Consider the following 20,801-nt stretch of genomic DNA (forward strand, 5'->3'; position numbering starts at 1 on the left):
CGTTCTAGACGAACCAATAATATGTTGTGGTCGACCGTATCAAAAGCAGCGCTGAGATCCAGCAGCAGTAACATTGATGAGGCACCAGAATCTATTGTTAAAAGGAGATCATTGGTTACTTTAGCCAGGGCTGTCTCAGTAGAATGATTTGCCCTAAAGCTGACTGGACAGTTTCAAAAAGGTTATTTTCTTACATGAAGTCATTTAACTGCTGTGCAGCGACCTTTTCAAGTAATTTTGCAAAAAATGGCAGATTTGATACTGGCCTATAATTACCTAGACTTACTGGGTCAAGGTTAAGTTGCTTGAGCGTGGGTGTAATGACGGCAGACTTGAAGGCTAATGGAACAATACCCAAGGATAGCGATATATTAATAATATTCAAAACTGATGGTCCTAAGATCCCAAACAGATCCACCCCTTTCTACCAGTGAAGCTGGAAACGGATCAAGCAGGCAAGTAGTTTGTTTGGCCCTACTGACCATCTGTGTTAGACTATCAAGGGTCACATCATTGAAACTGGAGAATGTTTCTGAACAACCGCCGACACGGTCCTTACTTAACACCTCCACATCTTTGAGATAGGAGAAGGTTACAGAGCGTTCTTTTAAAATTTCATTCCTGATTAGTTGAATCTTTTTATTAAAAAAATTCCATAATGTCATTAGCAGAATAAGTATTTGGGTTAATTTGTTGTCTGGTAAGTTTCGCCACTGTGTCAAACAAAAATTTCGGATTATGCTTATGTGTAACAATAATCTTAGAGAAAAACGATGCTTTAGCTGAGGCAAGAGCTACTTTATATTTCAGCAAGCTGTCACACCAGGTCAGTTGGAAGACCTCCAGCTTTGTAGTGCGCCATTTTCGTTCAAGTTTTCTGCAACCTTGTTTGAGTGACCTGGTTTCTTGAGTAAACCAAGGTGTATGCTTTTTAGGTCAAAATGTATGCCTTAGGGGCACCACAGAATCAAGAACATTAACCAAAGCAGTATTAAAGTTATTTGTAAGTGAGTCATCAGACCCAGTGTACGAAGGGAAGGCTGCAGTTACCATAGGTAATAGTTCTTTTAAAGCCAATGCCGTTGTAGGGCGGCTATTGCGACTGCTAAAGCCTAAATTTTACTTACCACAGTAAACATTAAACAGCACCTCACACTTAACAAGATAGTGATCAGAGATGGCATTAGGATACGGTAAAACTGTAACATTTGAGGCTACTACGCCACGGGTCAAAACAAGATCTAGAGTGTTCCCATCCTTATGAGTGGGCACTTAAACTACTTGATTGAAACCAAATGTATCAATCAGTGACTTAAAAGTCACTGATTGATACACACACACATATATAAGACACGACTACATGATAAGTTACTGTAGAAATGCATATCCAATTGGGTTCCCTTTGCATATATACAGGATATATATACATACACACGTACATATATATATATATATATATGTATATATATATATATATATATATATATATTCATCCATCCATTATCTGCACCGCTTATCCTCAGTAGGGTCACGGGGGTGCTGGAGCCTATCCCAGCTATCTTCGGGAAGTGGACAGGGGACGCCATGAACTGGTTGCCAGCCAGTCGCAGGGCACATAGAGAAAGGCAATTGTCTCGCTCATTCACAACTAGGGACAATTTGGACCGGCCAATTACCCTGACATGCATGTTTTTGTAATGTGGGAGGAAACCGAAGTGCCTAGTCAAAGGCCTTCTCCAAATCCACAAAACACATGTAGACTGGATAGGCGAACTCCCATGCCCCCCTCATGGACCCTGCAGAGGGTATAGAGCTGGTCCAGTGTTGCACAGCTGGGATGAAAACCATACTGTTCCTCCTGAATCCGAGATTCGACCTCCTGGCGGACCCTTCTCTCCAGTATCCCTGAACAGACCCTCCCAGAGAGGCTGAGAAGTGTGATTACCCTGTAGTTGGAACACACTCTCCGATCCCCCTTCTTAAAGAGGGGAACCACCACCCCAGTCTGGCAATCCAGAGGGACTGTCCCCGATGTCCACGCAACATCCAGAGCCTTAATGAGCTCTGGGTGAATCTCATCGACCCCTGGGGCCCTGCCACTGAGGAGCTTTTTGACCACCTCCATGACTTCGACCCCAGAGATACGAGAGCCCAACCCAGAGTCCTCCGTCTCTGCTTCTCCAGAGGAAGACGTGTCGGTAGGATTGAGGAGATCTTCGAAGTACTCTGGCCACCGATTCACAACGTCCCGGGACGAGGTCAGCAGCGTCCCATTGCCACTATACACAGTGTCAATGGCACAACGCGCTCCCCCCCAACCAACCAATGAAGACAGATATAGAGAGGGTAAGTAGGAAGTAGGGTAAAATTGAATCAGTTGACCACTACAACTGCTTGCTGTTCAAGGGGCAGTACAAAAACAACATCCGCTGTGGGGAATGCTGGCTGTATTACCCAGTGAGATATATTTCTCAGGTTACTGTAAATTGTAGACTACAGAGCGCACTTCATTGAAAGCTGCATCGCCAAACTTAAGAACCAATCAAGATTTTGTCTTTGAATGAGCCGCACTACATTTAAAGCGTAGGTTAAAAGGGATACCCAAATTCTAAAACATACAAAATATGAGTAAGTAGTATGTGTTTTTTTCAAAATATCTATACATCTATCTATTTATCTACATATATATACCATCGCTATATTCAAATTAATTTCCGAGGTAATGCATTTTGGAGACAATGTGTCTCGTCTTTGACTTCCTGAGCTCTGACGATATGTCAAGAACTCCAGCACCCTAAGCAAGCTACTCGCCATATTGGTTTACCTTTTAATTAGTTGTAAAGGTTTTGAGTGTTTTAAGTAGTTTTCGTAGTTGTGTCGTAGGTGGGTGCAGTAAAGGCACAACAAAAGGCGAGCGGCCAAAATGGGGCGAACCAGCAAAAATAACACACAGAGCTAACAGAGGCTAGCTATCTAGCTAGCTGGCTGATAAAAATGGCTAGATTGGGAGAAAAACGGGAGACTGGCTAACCAAAAGCATGCAGTAGGAAGCCAGGATAACCACTAGCCAACAACAAAAAACTACCACGGCAGCAAAAAAAATGAACCCAGCCAGGGAAAAAAAAAATAGCACGGCAGGCTAGTCAGCTAGCCGACTGCTAACAGGGCTAACCTAAATCAAACAAAACTGGAAGCATTCGGGAGTCCGCACACTACCTGGGAGCTATCTGAACAATATTGTATTTATTGCAAGATGTAACGGGACACAGGTGGATGGTCTAGCTCCAGCTGGTGTTACACATTTGGTTTTTTTTTTGGTTGTTGTTGTTTTACCTGCAAAATAGATGGTAAATGTCAGTCTCACACGACACCATTTACTTGTTGACATTAAGAGTGATTTATTGAACAAGTCTCATTAAATCACATGATAACCCTTTTAACATATAAATACAAAATTACATTGCCATCAATTGGTACTTTTCAAGAATCATTCAACAAAAACACCATAGCTGTACCTTCCAAAACAACTCACTTTGTGTTATATGGTAACCATATATACATATTAACATCACAGGGCACTCTTAACCCAGTCCCGCATAATTTAGCATACCTCACTCTGTTGCTTATGCTAACGGACGACTCACTCGTACTATTTAACTTTTTGTAAACTTTACAGACATCACAAACAACTTTTACAAACATATTTTCACATATTATCCTCCTCACAGTAAGTGTGTTACCAGTATAAACATCTCACCTGCAAAATAGATGGTAAATGTCAGTCTCACACGACACAATTTACTTGTTGACATTAAGAGTGATTTATTGAACAAGTCTCATTAAATGACGTGAGGTCCCGTGAGACTTGGCCCAAGCACCCTTCTCTGACCTGTCAGACTATGCCATCTAGTGGTGATATACTGGTACTTCACTTTTTCTGCTTTACAAAACAACATAAAAATCCCAAAATATAACATTTTAACTAGTCAGCAACCCTTGTTGCGCCACACTCTCCCCCTCAAACCTAAATGTCTTCAGACATTTAGTTAAAAAGGCAACTTATCTACACACATTGAATTCTCCCTATGAAATCCCACATGGTGTTGCTCTAGACAGGCATATGACCTGTAAATTAACATTCCGTACTTCTGACAGTAATATTCATGAATCATGTTGTACCTCCTAACTAGATCACATACATCATGCAGTTCAAATTTCAGTAAACCAGTTATCTTTAAAGATAAATATCCCAGTGTAACAGAACTCCATTTTCGGCCGCTTAATTCCATTAGTCTGTTACCATTGTTGTCAGTTTACAGGATCCATCCAATAGGTTTCTAATGTAATATCTTTACCTTGTATTCTCAGTACTCAGTGTCCTTGAAAGTAGATCGATTTCTTCAAATATCTGTCTGAGTGTCTATTTTACATTAAGATTGAGCATGGCCCAAGGTCGCCACAGTCTCTTGCAGGCTGAAGGCGTACTTACACGCAGGTCATCAACTCCAACCTCGACCATCGATGGCTCACCAAGGGTCTCATAGGTTAGCATTCGTGTGCGACGCCGCTCCCTCTGCGGGTAGGCACTCACGACTGGTGATGCAGGCTCATCTTCCTCTGACGTTGGATACTCTAATGATGGCTCTAGAAGATGATCAGCAGGCACTGCAGTATTGTCATCGCTGTCCTCTGCTGGCGTGTGGTCATCTCCCATCTCTGAAGCCTTGTCATCTCCGTCCTCTGTGGGCATTTGGTCAACAATGTCCTGTCCTATGTCCTGTGGTGCAGGTTCCTCATGTAGATATTTAATCCCTGGCACGAAAGGCTCTACCTCAGGGTTTAGGTCTCCAGTCCTTTGGCTCTGTTGCGGTCGGGTAGGGAAGTGACACACCAACTCACCCTCCTCACTGCTGTCACTGTCAGAGCATTCCAACTGTTTGGCTTCTGTCCTCTTTTTATCCTCTGTGTGGAGCTTGCTCTTCTCTGTTCTGTGTCTCTTTCAGAGTGATTTAGAGGCAGGGTTGGGTAGGGTTACTTTAACTTGATTACTTTCAATTACCTTTGGATTACTCCAATACCAAATATGCTAATAAAAGACAAAATAAACTAAATATGAATAAAATTATGACTCACAACATGTGGTAAGCTTTCTCTCCTGGCTTTGATCTCTTTGATCGGCAAAACTAACATAAAATGCGACAGAAACTAAATGAAAAAAATCCAAACAGCTTGCCAACATCCTTTTTGCCGTTCCATGTGTTCCGTTACTCCGCAAGCCTGCACAAAATTTAGTAATTTTATTCATATTTAGTTTCCTTTGTCTTTTATTAGCATATTTGGTATTGGAGTATTCCAAAAGTAATTGAAAGTAATCAAGTTAAAGTAACCCTACCCAACCCTGCTTAGGGGTAAACTGTTACATGGAAGAAGGAGATTTCTGTGCAACACACGACATTTACCACCTCCCTCCGGTACCACCTCATAAACAGGACTGTCACTACCTCTTCTTTTCAACACCACATGGACTCGGTCCTCCCAATAGGATCGTAGCTTGCCCGAACCCCCTCTTACTGACAGATTACGGATGAGCACCCGTCCACCAAGCTCAGGGCAGCCCCTTGAACTCTTTTGTCATAACCAGCTTTACCCCGAGCAGCTTCCTTGGCTGCTGTGCTGGAGGCAATCGCGTATGCTTGTCTCATTCTGGTTTGCCAATCTTCAACGTAAGCTGCATAGCTCTCTTGTCCCTCTGTGGATGGTATGTTGAAAGGCAGGTCGATTGGCAGTGTGCTGCCATAAAGCAGGTAATAGGGTAAGAATCCGGTGGCCTTGCTGAGTGTGCAGATGTATGCATGAATCATCTTGGCCAGTGAACTTTTCCAGTCTGCTTTTCCTGTAGCTGTGAGAGTTCGGAGCATTGACAGTAGTGTCCTGTTAAAACCCTCTACCTGTCCGTTGCCTTGTGGATGTTAGCAGGTAGTATGAGAGCCTCTCACACCACTACACCTCTGCACCTGGTCCATCAGTCGGTTCTGGAACTCGCCACCCATGTCATGATGAATGCGTTCAGGAAAACCCCAATGCAGAGCAAAATCATTAAACAACTTGTCAACCACCGTCTTGGCACTTTTGTTCTTGGTGGCATAGGCCTGTCCAAAGCGGGTGTAATGATCCATTACGACTAGGATATACTGGTACCCTTGTTTGCATGTCTCTAATTGGAGGAAATCAACAGACACTATTTCGAAAGGACGTGTTGATACAATGGGCATGAGAGGGGCCCTGGTTGTTTAGTGGGGTTGTTTAGTCTTCAGACACTCAGACCTTGGTGACAAAGTGGTCTATGTCACTCTGCATACAGGCCCAATAAAACCAGTCTCTGATCAAGCTGTGTTTTCTGTCGACACCAGGATGTCCAATCTCACAGTGGAGTTCTTGAAATACCGTGGAGTGATATTCTTTTGGCAGGACAAGCTGACATTTGTCACTGGCTTTCTGTAGAGGACACCTTTCCCATCGATATACAACTTATTCCACTGTCTCAATAAAGCTCTTATGTCAGCTAACTCAGTTTTGAGTACCTTGTTAGGAGGCTGCTGCTGACCGTTATTTTTAAACTGGAGGACTTGACTGATGACAGGGTCTCTCAGCTGACTTTCTCTGATTTTCTCTGTTGTTAGAGGTTTGCTCAGGGTAGATGAGTCTCTCACTGCTGTTACCGCCTCTACAGACATTGACATGGCCCAGATGGAAGGTGTAGCCCTTTGTATAGTCACTCCCTGCACAGATGCACTGATAACCTCCTAGTGAACCTCCTCTGTACACTGCTCCATGAGCTTGTTTGTGTCCACGGGCATACGCGATAGGCCATCTGCATCAGTGTTATGTTTGCCAGGGCGGTACTTTATTGAGAAGTTGAAATCTGACAACTCAGCAACCCACATATGACCTGTGGCATTAAGCTTAGCTGTTGAGAGGACAAAGGTAAGGGGGTTGTTATCTGTATATACTGTGAAATGAAGAGCATAATACAAATAGTCGCGGGAACGCTCACAAATTGCCCACTTCAGTGGTAAGAACTCTAGCTTCCCTGAGTGCATGTGATAATTCTTTTCCGGTTGGGTAAGTGTTCTGGACCCGTATCCAATCACAACCATTTTGCTGTTCTGCCTCTGATAAAGCATTGCACCCAGTTCCTCCTGGGATGCATCACAATGCAAAGTAAATGGCTGGGTGAAGTCAGGGTACCCAAGAATGGGGGGCTTGAACAGCTTATCTATGAGGAAGTTCAGTGTCTCTTGGTGGGTAGGTGTCCAGTGTATGGGTGTGTTAGGTAGGAGGTTACCTTTATTTCTTTTGGTCCCATGCTCACCTTTGGCTGTGCTGGTGTTGTCTTGTCAGGCGGTGAAGAGAGTAGCTGGTACAGGGGTCAATTCTGGAGAAGTTTGGTATAAAAGGTCCATTGTGTAGCCTTCCCCAGACACCATCCGTCCCAGGAATCTAACCTCTCGCTTGAACACCTCACACTTATGTGGACTGAGCTTAACTCCATGTTTTTGGTATCTCTGTAACACAGATCTAATGTGGTTGACATGGTCCTCGAAGCTAGAACTGTGAACGAGATTATCATCAAGGTATGGTTGACATATGATATCCCTCAGACCCACAAGGCACTCTTCCATGTTACGCTGAAACTCAGCGGGGGCTGAACTCAAACCAAAGGGGATTCTGGTCCACTGATAAAGGCCCCAGGGCGTTATGAAGGCAGTAAGGTGTTGACTTTACTCCCCCAGGAACCTCTGGTGGTAGGCCTTCCCCTGATCCAAGACTGAGAACCAAGAGCTGCCTGTGAGCGAGTCTAGCATATCTTGGATTCGAGGGATTGGATGACAAGCAGGGATCGATTTTCTGTTCAGGTCCCTGTAATCACAGCAAAGTCTCAATGTCCCATCTTTCTTCCTCACACATACCACTGGTGATGCGTATGGAGATTTTGATTGGACAATCCAACCACGGTTCAGCAAGTCCTGAAGATATTCTTTGACCTCATTATGTAGTGGTTTGGGGACTGACATGTACGTTCTCTTTACTGGATAGGGTCCTGAAGACTAATGTGAAGTTTCAGGGAAGGGATACAACCTATGTCATCTTCATCAAAGGCAAACGCATGACACTCCTCTCTCAGTAATTGCTTCACTGTGTCCCTCTGGTCATCAGTTAGGTGGGAATGATCAACTGGAGGATCCCACTGATTTGGTTTTGGTGTTTTGGGTTGGTGTACAGTGGGGTCCTTTAGCTGTTAACTTGCCTGTTTGGTGTCACTCTGTTTACACTTCTCTCTCTCTCCATCTCCTTTGGTGATACCACTCTTTAACTGTTCCATTCTCACTGGATAAGCAGTCTTGACTATCTGGAGGTGACCCAGGACTGTGCGTTTATTTAAGGTCAGGGTCTGCTTGCTGACATTCGCAATGGGGATCGCCACATACATTGACCTGTCAGTGGGTATAGTGACTTACCCCTCTTCAATGATGACCCCCTCGGGTAGGGCGGGTTCTTCACCAGGCACAAGTAGAAGGTTTTGACCTCGAAATTGTGCTCCACTACTAGCTTTCACATATACAACACTGACCTGTCCAGCTGCAAGTTGAATCTTCTTCTTCGCCGTATGCACGATTCCCACTTCTTCCTGAATCTCTTGGGACTGAACAAGTCTGAGCATTGACTTTGCCGATTTAAAAGTTAATGAAAATGCTTTGCTCACTTGGAGAATAGTTTCTGACCTTGTCTCCGATGTAGCCTGAAGATCTGCCAGCTCTATCTGTTTGAGTCTTTTTGTTAGCCTCTGTACACTCCAAAACCATTTTTTTCATTTCCAACAAATCTGCTCTGAGCCCTTCTATGAGGTGACTAGTTCTGGTATCCTGACCTGTGCTGTGTCCCTGACCTTGCTTAATTTTGGCTCTGAGCTCAGCTGTGTTTATCGGATCTCTGTGATCTTCTGGTGAAGGTTTATGGGCATGAGCTGACACCTCTGTTTGAATTTCACTAAATTTAGGATACTTGTTCATTCCTGTTTTCTTCAGTTTTTGCTGCCGTTCCTGCTCCAGGTTTGCTGCCTCATTTATTAGCTCAATCAATTCTTCATCTGTGACACTGAGACTTTTAAGGTACGGCTTAATCTGGAATTTTACAGCATCATTATACAGGCCTGTTTCAACAGAGCGGAGGAATTTTCTCTAAATTAGTTCAGTACTAAACTGCTCACCCTCATCTTCATTACTTAAGCTCCACATTACCTTCTTCTTCAGTTCAATTGCTCTGAACAGGAATGTTTGGGCCGTTTCCTTTGGGTCTTGTGTAATGTTTATTAGCCGGTGTAACAAGTCTGAGGATGAGTCAACCTTGTAGTGACTTTTAAGAATAGTTTTAAGATTGCGCAGGGTCAGGTCTCTTTTTACCTCTAGCATGTCCCTCAGATGTAGGCCAGGGGTCACTGCACGTGTGACGGCTTCGATGATCTCTCCTTCTGAGTGTCCCTTACGTTGTCCAGTGTCTATTTGGTTGATTAGGCTGGTGTAGATTTTCTCTCTTTGGCCTGGTTCTCCGATCTGACCACAGATCCGAAATTCTCGTCTGAGAGTCACTATAGGCAGTTTCATTGAAGGTAGTGGCATTATGACTGTCTTTGTTTCTACCGCTGGTTCTCTGATCTTTTGTCCTTCCGAGACAGCAATCTCCTCTTCAAGCAGTCGACGGGCTTCCTTCTGTTCCTCTTGCAGCTTAAGATATCTCTCTTTCAAGACATCTAATTCACTTGGCTTATCAGGTACAACCTCTGACTCACTTGATTCTTCCTTTTTCAGGTTCTTCATCCATGACAGGATATACTGCAAATACTGCTGAAATGCTGAGCAACTCTTCTCTCTCCTTCCTCCACTTCATCCTCCTCACTCCTCAGCCAGTCTGATGACGGCACGACGAGCTTCCTTTTCGAACCCACCTAATGGCTCTGAGCACTTTAGCTTTTGACATGTGGAGATGAGCTCTGTTTTGTCCAACTTCAGCAGTTCTCTGCTTACTTCGTCCCGTAATTGCTCAATTTTTTCCTTTTTAAAAAAAAATGTTGATCCAGATTCGTCTCTTTTTCCGGTGAATTAATGGCTTGATCACCTCCTGGCTGGCTCGCCAAAATATGTAACGGGACACAGGTGGATGGTCTAGCTCCAGCTGGTGTTACACATTTATTTTATATATATATTTTAAATTTTTTTGGGGGGTTGTTGTTGTTTTACCTACAAAATGGATGGTAAATGTCAGTCTCACACGACACCATTTACTTGTTGACATTAAGAGTGATTTATTGAACAAGTCTCATTAAATCACGTGAGGTCCCGTGAGACTTGGCCCAAGCACCCTTCTCTGACCCGTGAGACTATGCCATCTTGTGGTGATATACTGGTACTTCACTTTTCTGCTTTACAAAAAAACATAAAAATCCCAAAATATAACATTTTAACTAGTCAGCAACCCTTGTTGCGCCACAAAGACATGCGGCAAAAAAGACGAAAGGAAAAGTAACAATCACCTACCTAGATTGGGGAGAGAACACTTCACTATCTGTGCGTAGTTTAACAAAATTGGGTCTTTTGTAATCCCTTTGGGTTTCTGTGTTTGCTCTACCTGAATGCTAGGCTCATTGCTGCATTGTCCCAATCCCCCCCATACATACGTCTAATTGAGCAGTTGTCTGACTAGAGATTGTGATTTATTGTAGAGTGAACATGCTAGCGAGTCAAGCTCACAACTATATGCTGACGAGTAGATGCTGACGAGTTATGCTAACAACTACCTGCTGATGACTACATATTAGCGACTATATGCTAACAACTACATGCTAATTAATACATTCTCACGACTACATGCTAGCGAGTCATGGTAACAGCTACATGCTAACAAGTAGATGCTAATTAGTCATCCTAACAACAACATGCTAAGGAGTCATGCTACTAGCCACATGCTAACAAGGCATGTTAACAGCTAAATGCTAACAACTACATGCTAACGAGTCATGCTCATGGCTACATGCTTATGAGTCATGTAAACAGCTACATGCTAACGGGTAAATACTAATAAGTCATGCTACAGCTACAGACTAACTAGTCATGCTAACAAGTAGATGTTGACAAGTAATGCTAATAGCTACATGTTAATGAGTAATGCTAACGGATACATGCAAACTAGTAAATGTTTCGAGGCATGCTATAAAGGCATGCTAACGGCTACATGCCAATGATAAGATGCTAAGTGTCATAATTACAGCTATATCCAAATGAGCAGAAGTTAACAAGTGCCAGTCATGTAAACAGCTACATGTTAACGAATCATGCTAAAGAGTACATGCTAACGAGCCAAACTAATGACTAAATGGTAACAAGTCATGCTAACACATACGCTCTAACAAGTAAATGCTAATGAGTAAATGCTTGCTACAAAGCAGCTTACGACAACATGGTAACGGCAACATACTAACGGCGAGATGCTAACAAGTCATGCTAACGGCAACATGCCAAAAGTTTTCATCTATTTCCCCTGCCCTAATATGCCTAGGTCTCAAATCTTCGGATCATGTGACCATTCAAGATTGCAGTTTTAAAGTCAAGCGCAAACAGTATTTAATACTGTGTGAAAACAATTAATAAATAAAAAGAATGAGGGCTGTGTCTTGCAATCGCTTGTCATCGCACCACGATGCGTTCAAGGAAACTGCAGCGACTCGACATTGACCCTGGTGATACAGAGAGAGGAGCGTAGCATTTTTGATATTGATACGTTGTAAATACTGAAGAAAGTACCTACTGTACCTACGTCCAATGTTGCTGCCCTTGAAGCTGCACTGTATTTAAAGACTGCAGCTTTAAATAGGGTGCAGCTCCAATGTTCTATGTAGTAGTTTACGGTAACTTTGTTTCAACATAATGGTTATTTACAACAAGTAGCAATTTTAGTTTCAGAGCTTTGGGGGTGCTGAGAACCCAGAGCTGGGCAGCGCTCGAAAAACTACAGCTCGCAGGCCACATGTGGCCTGTCAGGCTTTTTCATCCAGCCCGCCAAACAAAAATGGTCAATATATAATGACTTAAAATACTACAAAAACAATCATGTAGGAATACTACAAAATACTACAAAACAAAAGTACAGAATTACTCCACAAAAATACAATAAACGAGTGGTGCTACATTGTTCATATTTTTGCTTAAATTAAACCTTAAATACAATCTACAATTTTTCATCACATTTGATCCAATCCTGTTCTCTTTTGAGGTAAAAAAAGATTTAAAAATGTTATAATTTCTGGTTTGAATTTGGGGGTGCTTAAGCACGGCCATATTTAAAAACAACACCAAAAATGTCTTATTTGTGGGTTTGTGTGTGCTATGGTCTGTCAAGGATGGAGGCTTTGTGTTTGGACAAGTCAACCAGAAAGGCGAGATGACTGGTGACTCCTTAGCGTACGTATACCCTGATGGGCAGACGTCTCTTTGTGGAGGTTTTGTGGAGGGGGAACTTATACAAGTTGGCTCTCCTCCCATATGTTTGCAGAGAATGGAAGACCCTATTTAAAGGTCACGGATTGCGGTAAGTAGATGCACTGCCCAGAAAAATATTTTTCGGGACAAAACTTTTATATCAATTTTAGGGTTCTGAAATTGGGTTGGGGATAGAGTTAGGGTTTGAAACTAAAGTTTAGGCTCCGGTTCCTATGATGGGCACTGACGTTTTACTTTTAATGATACTGGTAAAATGGGAAAATTCTCTTTGGGTGTCCTTGAAAGGTGCTTGAATTTGCCAATTAAAAGGTGTACGAATCCTTAAAAATGCAATTGAGCTACTTCAGAAGTTTTTTAATGTATGGAATTTAATATGTTGCTTTATAAAATTGATTCAAAAAGCAAGTACAGAAAATTTAGCCAGCTATTTAAATATTGCCCATTAGCGTAGGTGAGTGCACGTGTATCGCCTAACACAAACACTTCTATTTTAATATATCTTAATTGGCGTGAGCACACATTTTCTGTTTAATAAGTCAGCTACACTAGTCAGCAAACACAGCTACAATGCGTGGCTTTGGTGACATGCGAAGAACATATCAAAGAAATTAGGTCATTGTTTCACCAGATGCGGCTTTTTTTACCTTATGCTTCTCTTAGCATTGTCTCACGGTCCGGATTAAATCCGTTGGTGGGCCTGATAGAGCCTGTGGGCCATAGTTTGGTGACCCCAGCATAAACCCATACAGTTACATCAAATGGTCAAAAATACACAGCTTCCCTTTTAGATCCACCTCTATGGTAAAATAAAGTACCGTATTTTCCGCACTATAAGGCGCACCTAAAAGTCTTAATTTTTTTCAAAAGCTGACGATGCGCCTTATAACACAGTGCGCCTTATATATGCCTCAATATTAAATTCGCAAGGTCTAGCAATTTACTCAACAGCCGCCGACTCGATTTTACCCCGAACGTGGAGTAGTCCGCGGTGTATGCTGGGATTTATATACCGGCGTTTCATTGGCTAACCAATGTGTCAATCATCATTTGAATCGATCACTATTGGCTGAAGTTATTTGGAGCCTCGGATTGGCTAGATGGCCAAAACAAACCCTGCAATCGGCCGAGTTTAGCAATGGCGTAGCATGTCCGCGGTGTATGCTGGGATTTATATACCGGCGTTTCATTGGCTAACCAATGTGTCAATCATCATTTGAATCGATCACTATTGGCTGAAGTTATTCGGAGCCTCGGATTGGCTAGATTGCTAAAACAAACCCTGCAATCGGCCGAGTTTAGCAATGGCGTAGCAAGCTTGCTAAAGTACGCTATAAATAAACATCCTCATTAGGGTCGCGGGGGAGGCTGGAGCCCATCCCAGCCATCTCCGGGCAGTGGGCAGGGGACACCCTGAACTGGTTGCCAGCCAATCGCAGGGCACACAGGGACAGACAACTCATTCGCTCATTCACACCTAGGGACAATTTGGACCGGCCAATTCACCTGAAATGCATGTTTTTGGAACGTGGGAGGAAACCGGAGTGCCCGGAGGAAACCCACGCAAGCACGGGGAGAACATACAAACTCCGCACAGGAAGTCTGGAGCTGGATTTGAACCCACGACAGGTTCCCATGACATAAACTGTGCCGCACAAGCGCTAACCACTGCGCCGCCGTGCTGCCCTAGAAAAATGTGTACAATACAATTTTCAGTTTTTCAGAATAGGACCAAATTTCACAAATGTTAGATAAGGCTTCAAGCTTACCTTATTTCCGCCTAAGGTACCTATGTTACTTACACTCATCTGCAGGCATTTGACTGCAAAAAAATTGAGGCGAGAATAAAAAGCTTCTATTTTTGTGTGTTACAACTCAGATTACTCAATGTTAGTAGCACTTGCATTCAGTTTGGGGGGAAAAATTGAGAGTGTTACCTTTCAAAAGAGACCAAAACCGTCTATATTATCCAGACGGCTCAAGAACAGCATTCAATTATTCTTGGGTACATCTTGGACTGGGATTTTAGGCGAATTTTACAGGAACGGTAAGGGGTCAAAAAATCTCTAACAGATACAAAAATTGAGATCCAATATCATGTACATGTATTTATTACTGTACGTTTTCCACATTACACTACTGTTCAAAAGTTTGGGGACGCTTAGAAATTAAATTATTTTTGAAGGAAAAGCATTGTTTTTGAACTACCGTATTTTCCGCACTATAAGGCGCACGTAAAAGTCTTAATTTTTTTCAAAAGCTGACCATGCGCCTTATAATACAGTGCGCCTTATATATGGCTCAATATTAAATAGCAAGGTCTCGCAACTTACGCAACAGCCGCCAACTCGATTTTCCCCCGAACGTGGAGTAGTCCGCGGTGTATGCTGGGATTTATATACCGGCGTTTCATTGGCTAACCAATGTGTCAATCATCATTTGAATCGATCGCTATTGGCTAAAGTTATTCGGAGCTTCGGATAGGCTAGAGGGCCGAAACAAACCCTGCACTTGGCCGAAAAAGATGTGTCAATCATTCGTTAAATCGATCGCTATTAGTTGAAGTTATTCGGAGCCTCGGATTGGCTAGACGGCCAAAACAAAGCCTGCAATTGGCCGAAAAAGATGACTGAATAGCAAGCTTGCTAAACTACGCCATAAGGGAACATGTTTCATTAGTCTGTATTTGTAAACATTTTACTCTCCTGGATTTACTACACTCACGGTTGTAAGAAGACCATGATTGCGTATCATTATTGAACGTGAGAACTTAGGTGAGCTATGCGGCTTTATATTTTCCCGGTATCTTGTTTTAGAACGATCTTGATGTTGCTGTGATGAGTTGAGTGAATTAAACTCAAAAGTGTTTATTGTCATATGTACAGTAAAGTTGCGAGCGAAAAAGAAAATAGAAACTAAGGAATGGTTGGCATTTCTTGAATCCCAAGACTTTAACCTTCCGAATGATATTTGGAACGAAGCATTTGAGTGACATCGTACGGACACCGCATCCGCACGTGTCTACAACACGTATTTGCTTCTTTGCAAGCTTTGGGAATGTTAAGGGGGTAAAAAGTTTAACTGAATCATCTGACTGTTTTGTCGACGTTCCCATTGTAGCGCCTTATAATCCGGTGCGCCTTATCTATGGAAGATATAGGACCAAAAACTATTTTTGGGGGGTGCGCCCTATAACCCGGTGCGCCCTATAGTGCGGAAAATACGGTAATCAGAAATAGACCGGTACTTTGTTAGCATGGTGAATCACTATTTTAGCTACAAATGTCTGTTTTTTTAAGGCCATATCTACATAGGTGTATAGAGGCCCATTTCCAGTAACCAGCACTCCATTGTTCCAATACTACGTCGTGTCTACTAATTGCCTTAGAGGGCTAAAGCATGACTAGAAAACCCTTGTGCATTGAATAATGTTATCACAGCTGAAAACAGTTTAGCTGGTTGGAGAAGCTATAAAGCTGACCTTCCTTTGAACTAGTCTGGTATCTGGAGCATCACATTTGTGGGAGGGTATTCAACTTTTCAGAATGGTTCTAACCCAGTTTCATGCATAGTGTAATATAGTGCTTCTCAATTATTTTCTGTGTCGTGCCCCCCTAGGAAGAACAAAACAGACACCTTAAGTTTAACTTTGTGACTACAGTATATAATTGAATTATGAAATTTAAAACTGTTTGGTAAGATAAAGAAATGCAATTAAGAAATCCAATTTTCTAAGTCATTTTTATTTTAAGTATTGGATAAAACAACAACAAAGGTGCATCATGAGCCCCTTATCTGGGAAACAAAATGAGTGCAATAAAATGCAGCATACATTCATAAAATAAAATAGCTACATTTTGAAAAGGTAAAGTAAATAAAATCACTTTAACATTGTTTAAGTTTGATTTTTGTGCAGTTATTTTTCTTATTATCTTTGGTGTCCTTGGCAGATCACACACACACAAGCATCTTTGTGAAATACGCGGCTCCCTTGAAATGGGCAAACACAAAATTGTCTGTGTGACCCCAAACATTTAAACGGTAGTGTACATTAAACTTATTTGTACATCCTTTATCATGTTTTTCTCCTTTGCATGTATTTCAAATTAAATGTATTGCTGTTAAATTTCCATTTACATATTTTTTTGTATTTTATTTCTGAATGATATCTCTTATTTGTTTTTTGTCCTTTTAATATTATGATACTCTCTGAAGCAGAGCTCCAGGATTTGATGTTTTGTTTTGTTTTGTTTTTCAGAGTGTATGTTGCAGATTCCTTGATCAAAGGGGCTGGACAAGGTCTGTTTGCCAAGACAGATGCAGAACGAGACACTGTGGTGGTCTTTTATAACGGAATACGAATAACACATCCATAATTATCAATATTTGCAATATATATATTTTTTAGTCCATGAAGGCCATGAACTGGAAATATTACTTTGTTGTTACCAGGTTAATTATTAAAAATAGGGTTAAATAGACTCAGTCAACCAATATTTTTTTTTTTTTTACGAGAAAGTCTCAATGACCCAGCACTTGTGAGTTATTTTCAGAACAAGTCCACGGCACTTCAACTGTCCATAGGGTAAATCCTGGTGCCCATGTGCACAACGTTGGAGACCCCTGATTTAATACGTATGGATGGACAAAATATAATTAAACATCACATAATTCAGATATTATTAGGCCAACAGAGAGGGCCTTGTAGGCATTCAAGGCCCACCACTGATTGTGATTGATAATTGCAACTTATCCGAAGGTTGAGGCCAGAGACTGGGCGTTGAACCGGAACACAATCTCACTGGATGAGGACACTGTGCTGGACGTGCCTAAGCCATTTGACCAGACAGAACAATACCGCGCCTCTTTAGGTCACAAGGCAAACCACTAATTTACACCCAACTGCAAATATGATGTGTAAGTACAAAACCACTGGAATAATTTGATATTGTGATCAGTGTTGAGAGTAACGCTTTACAAGGGAACAGTTTTGGGAATAACGGTGTAATGAATTACGTAACTGCGTTATTTTTTCAGTATCGGGTTAATATAAATTACCATTACTGACGGTGAAAGGTAGTGCATTTCTCTGGCTGTAGAACCCCAATGGTGGCATGCCCCTGCACACCTGACGACGTTCATTGGCGCGCTTTTCCTCTTTTCACCAAGTTGTTTACGTCATGTCTTTTCGGATCGTGTCACCATCCAAAGTGACTACCACATAGCTAAATACCGATTACAAATATAATAATCACTAATGCGCCGAAAGAAAAGGCAAATGAGGGCTGATTCGCGAAACATGTAAGCACCCTGACTCGTGTCGTTTGCGAGCGAAACATCTTTATGAGCCGGCTCCTGGAACTGAACTAAGGGAGCCGGCTCCCTGCCAATCCACTGCTGGTTCCCTCCGAGACACCTTTTTTCTCTTGTGATTGGTCAAAGTTCATTTTTTGGGAGGATTCAGTGTTGTTGACTTGAAATTTGTTGAGCAAAAAAAAGGTTAAAATTGCTTTGTATCTCTTTTTCATTTTTTTGTAGATTTATAGATATTTTGATTAAAATTTCTGTGTTTTCAGTGTTAATGTCTCATCTCATCTCATTAGCTGCACCGCTTATCCTCAGTAGGGTCGCGAGGGTGCTGGAACCCATCCCAGCAATTGGGCAGTGGGCAGGGGACACCCTGAATCCCAGTTCAGGTTGTCCAATCGCAGGGCACACAGCGACAAACAACTCGCTCGCTCATTCACACCTAGGGACAATTTGGACCAGCCAATCCACCTGAAATGCATGTCTTTGGAATGTGGGAGGAAACCAAAGTGCCCGGAAGAAACCCACGCAAGCACGGGGAGAACATACAAACTCCGCACAGTAAGTCCGGTAGCTGGATTTGAACCCACACAGGAGGTTCTCAAGACCTTAGAACTGTGCCGCACACGCGCTAACCACTGCGCCGCCGTGCTGCTCCCAGTGTTAATGTGTTTATATAAAAATGTAAAGTTTATTCTTTTTCCATTTTTAATCTCTTTTTCTTTTTGTTATTGTGTTTTTCTTGTTTCTTTATTTTTCCCCCTTTTTAAATCACTTCGTGCATAACGTTACATAATATTTGATAACGTAGGGATTAAAGCTCCAAAAACTGCTGGTTCCCTCCGAGACCCCTTTTTTTTCTTGTGATTGGTGATATGCATTCTTTAGGGAGGATTCATTGTTGTTGACTCTAAATTTGTTGAGCATTAAAAAAAAAAATTGATTTGTATTTTATATTCTTTTGTAGATTTATAAATATTTTAATTTTATTTTCTGTTTTTAAGACTTAATGTGTTTGCATAACAATGTAAAATGCTTTCCTTTTATTCTTTTAACATTTTTTTCCTTTTGTTGTTGTTTTTTCTTTTATTTTTTTTGTTTCCAATTTCTGTCTTTTTTTCCCTCCCCTTATTAAGTTATTCCATGCTTAATGTTGAAGAATAAATGGTTATGTAGGGCTTAAAGCAACCAAAACAACCTAAAGAGCAGTTTGGGACCCCGAAGAACGGTTCTCTAAAAATAGTTGGAATTCCCATCTCTTCAAGTCAACTCCGGTCAAAAAGTTTTTTTTCCTTTTTTTTTGACATACAAAAACTTATTTTTAAAGTGACGAAAATAGTTAATTTGACTATAAAGTAATTCAGTAATTCAACTTATTTACTTTTTGGAAGAAGTAGTGAGTAACTATAACTACTTACTTTTTTAAAGTAACGTGCCCAACACTGGATATAAGTAATCTGGAGAGGGAGGTGGGTGCAACAAATTTACGTTTTAAATTAAGATACAAGTAACTCTAATTACTGCTTTTCAGTAACACAACCAACACTGATTTTGACGGAGTTTAAGATTATCTTCCCCTAACCCTCCAAATTGCCTCACCAGGTTGGTTCACCCACGCTTTGGGTCAATCAAATGCATCCGTACAATTAAGGCCGTGAAGAAGGATGAGGAGATGACTGTTGCCTATGGTTATGATCAGAATGCAACTGGGAAGGACGGGCCGGACTGGGCCCCTGACTGGTACAAGCAGGAGCTTAGTTCCTTCACACATTGACAAGCAGTTCATATAGACGTTTGAAGCAGCAACATAATATTAAAGGAGAATACAGAGAGCTCTCGCTACCTCCCGTTTCAGTTATCGCTGGTTCACTCCTTTTGATTTAAATTTATTTGTCTTTATGGTCATTAATAATGTAACGTGAATTGTGTTCTCTTAGACAGCTTACAGTGGTCCAAATTGTCCCTAGGTGTGACTGAGTGAGTGAGTTGTCTGTCCCCGTGTGCCAGTCCAGGGTGTCCCCTGCCCACTGCCCGATAATTGCTGGGATGGGCTCCAGTATCCCCGCGACCCTACTGAGGATAAGCGGTGTAGCTGATGAGACTTCACAACTGTTATTTAAGGTCACCAAAAACATAGTGCCAGAAAACATACAAAAATTATTCACTCGGAAAGAGGGGAATTGAGCTGTTGTGATTTCAAATTCCCAAAGGTGAGAACCACCAGGAAAAGTATGTGTGTGTCTGTGTGTGAGGTCAAACTTTGGAATAATTTACAAGATGAGATCAAACAATGTCCAACTATCCATGTGTTCAAATTTAAATACAAAAAAACATTACTGGCGAAATACAGGGATGAAGAGAATGGGATATGAGGGAGATTGGAAATACTGCGTTTATAACTATTTTTACCTCGTTGTTATTGTTGCTATTATTATATCAGAACTGTTATTATAAATATTATGTTTATTTTTATTGTTGTTATTATCATTGGTGCCGCAGTGACATTTGGTAACTAGGCGCATTATGACGTTGAGGGTATTGCGAAGATTAGTGTATAAAATATGTCATTATAGTAATTATTATAATTATTGTTATCTGACCTATGTAATAAGTATATCCACAAGATTTTGTTATATTAGACATAAGAGGAAAGGAGGATTTGTAAAATGTATTTAATAGGGAAGATAAAGGGATATGAAAAATAAGCATCTGCTTCTGACTACCCCTTTTCGAACATGTTATGTGACATTATTTTGTTGTTGACTCATTGTTTTTGTCCTGTTTTTATTTTAATGTTCGAAATAAAAGTTTGCATTCATTTTCATTCATAATTATGTGTTGTGCGTTATTATTTGTTAATTGTTATTCTGTTCCAGTCAAGTCAGGTTTATTTGTATCGGCCTTAATCACAAGTCTCAAAGGGCTGCACAGACGATACATAGACCT

At 41.5% G+C, this 20,801-nt stretch overlaps 1 protein-coding gene across 1 annotated transcript; it reads left to right on the plus strand.

Moving 5' to 3' along the window:
* Positions 1–1,789: 1,789 nt before the first annotated feature.
* Positions 1,790–19,653, plus strand: setd7 (SET domain containing 7, histone lysine methyltransferase). The gene is given in 8 exon segments (XM_088344307.1): positions 1,790–1,899; positions 2,005–2,258; positions 2,378–2,457; positions 12,451–12,577; positions 12,580–12,639; positions 16,809–16,916; positions 17,300–17,465; positions 19,458–19,653. Coding segments are annotated over 8 exon segments (1,101 nt in total).
* Positions 19,654–20,801: the final 1,148 nt, after the last annotated feature.

This window comes from Urocampus carinirostris, chromosome 9, assembly GCF_059441175.1.
Source record: "Urocampus carinirostris isolate Australia breed hairy pipefish chromosome 9, RoL_Ucar_1.0, whole genome shotgun sequence".
Lineage (NCBI taxonomy): Eukaryota > Metazoa > Chordata > Actinopteri > Syngnathiformes > Syngnathidae > Urocampus > Urocampus carinirostris.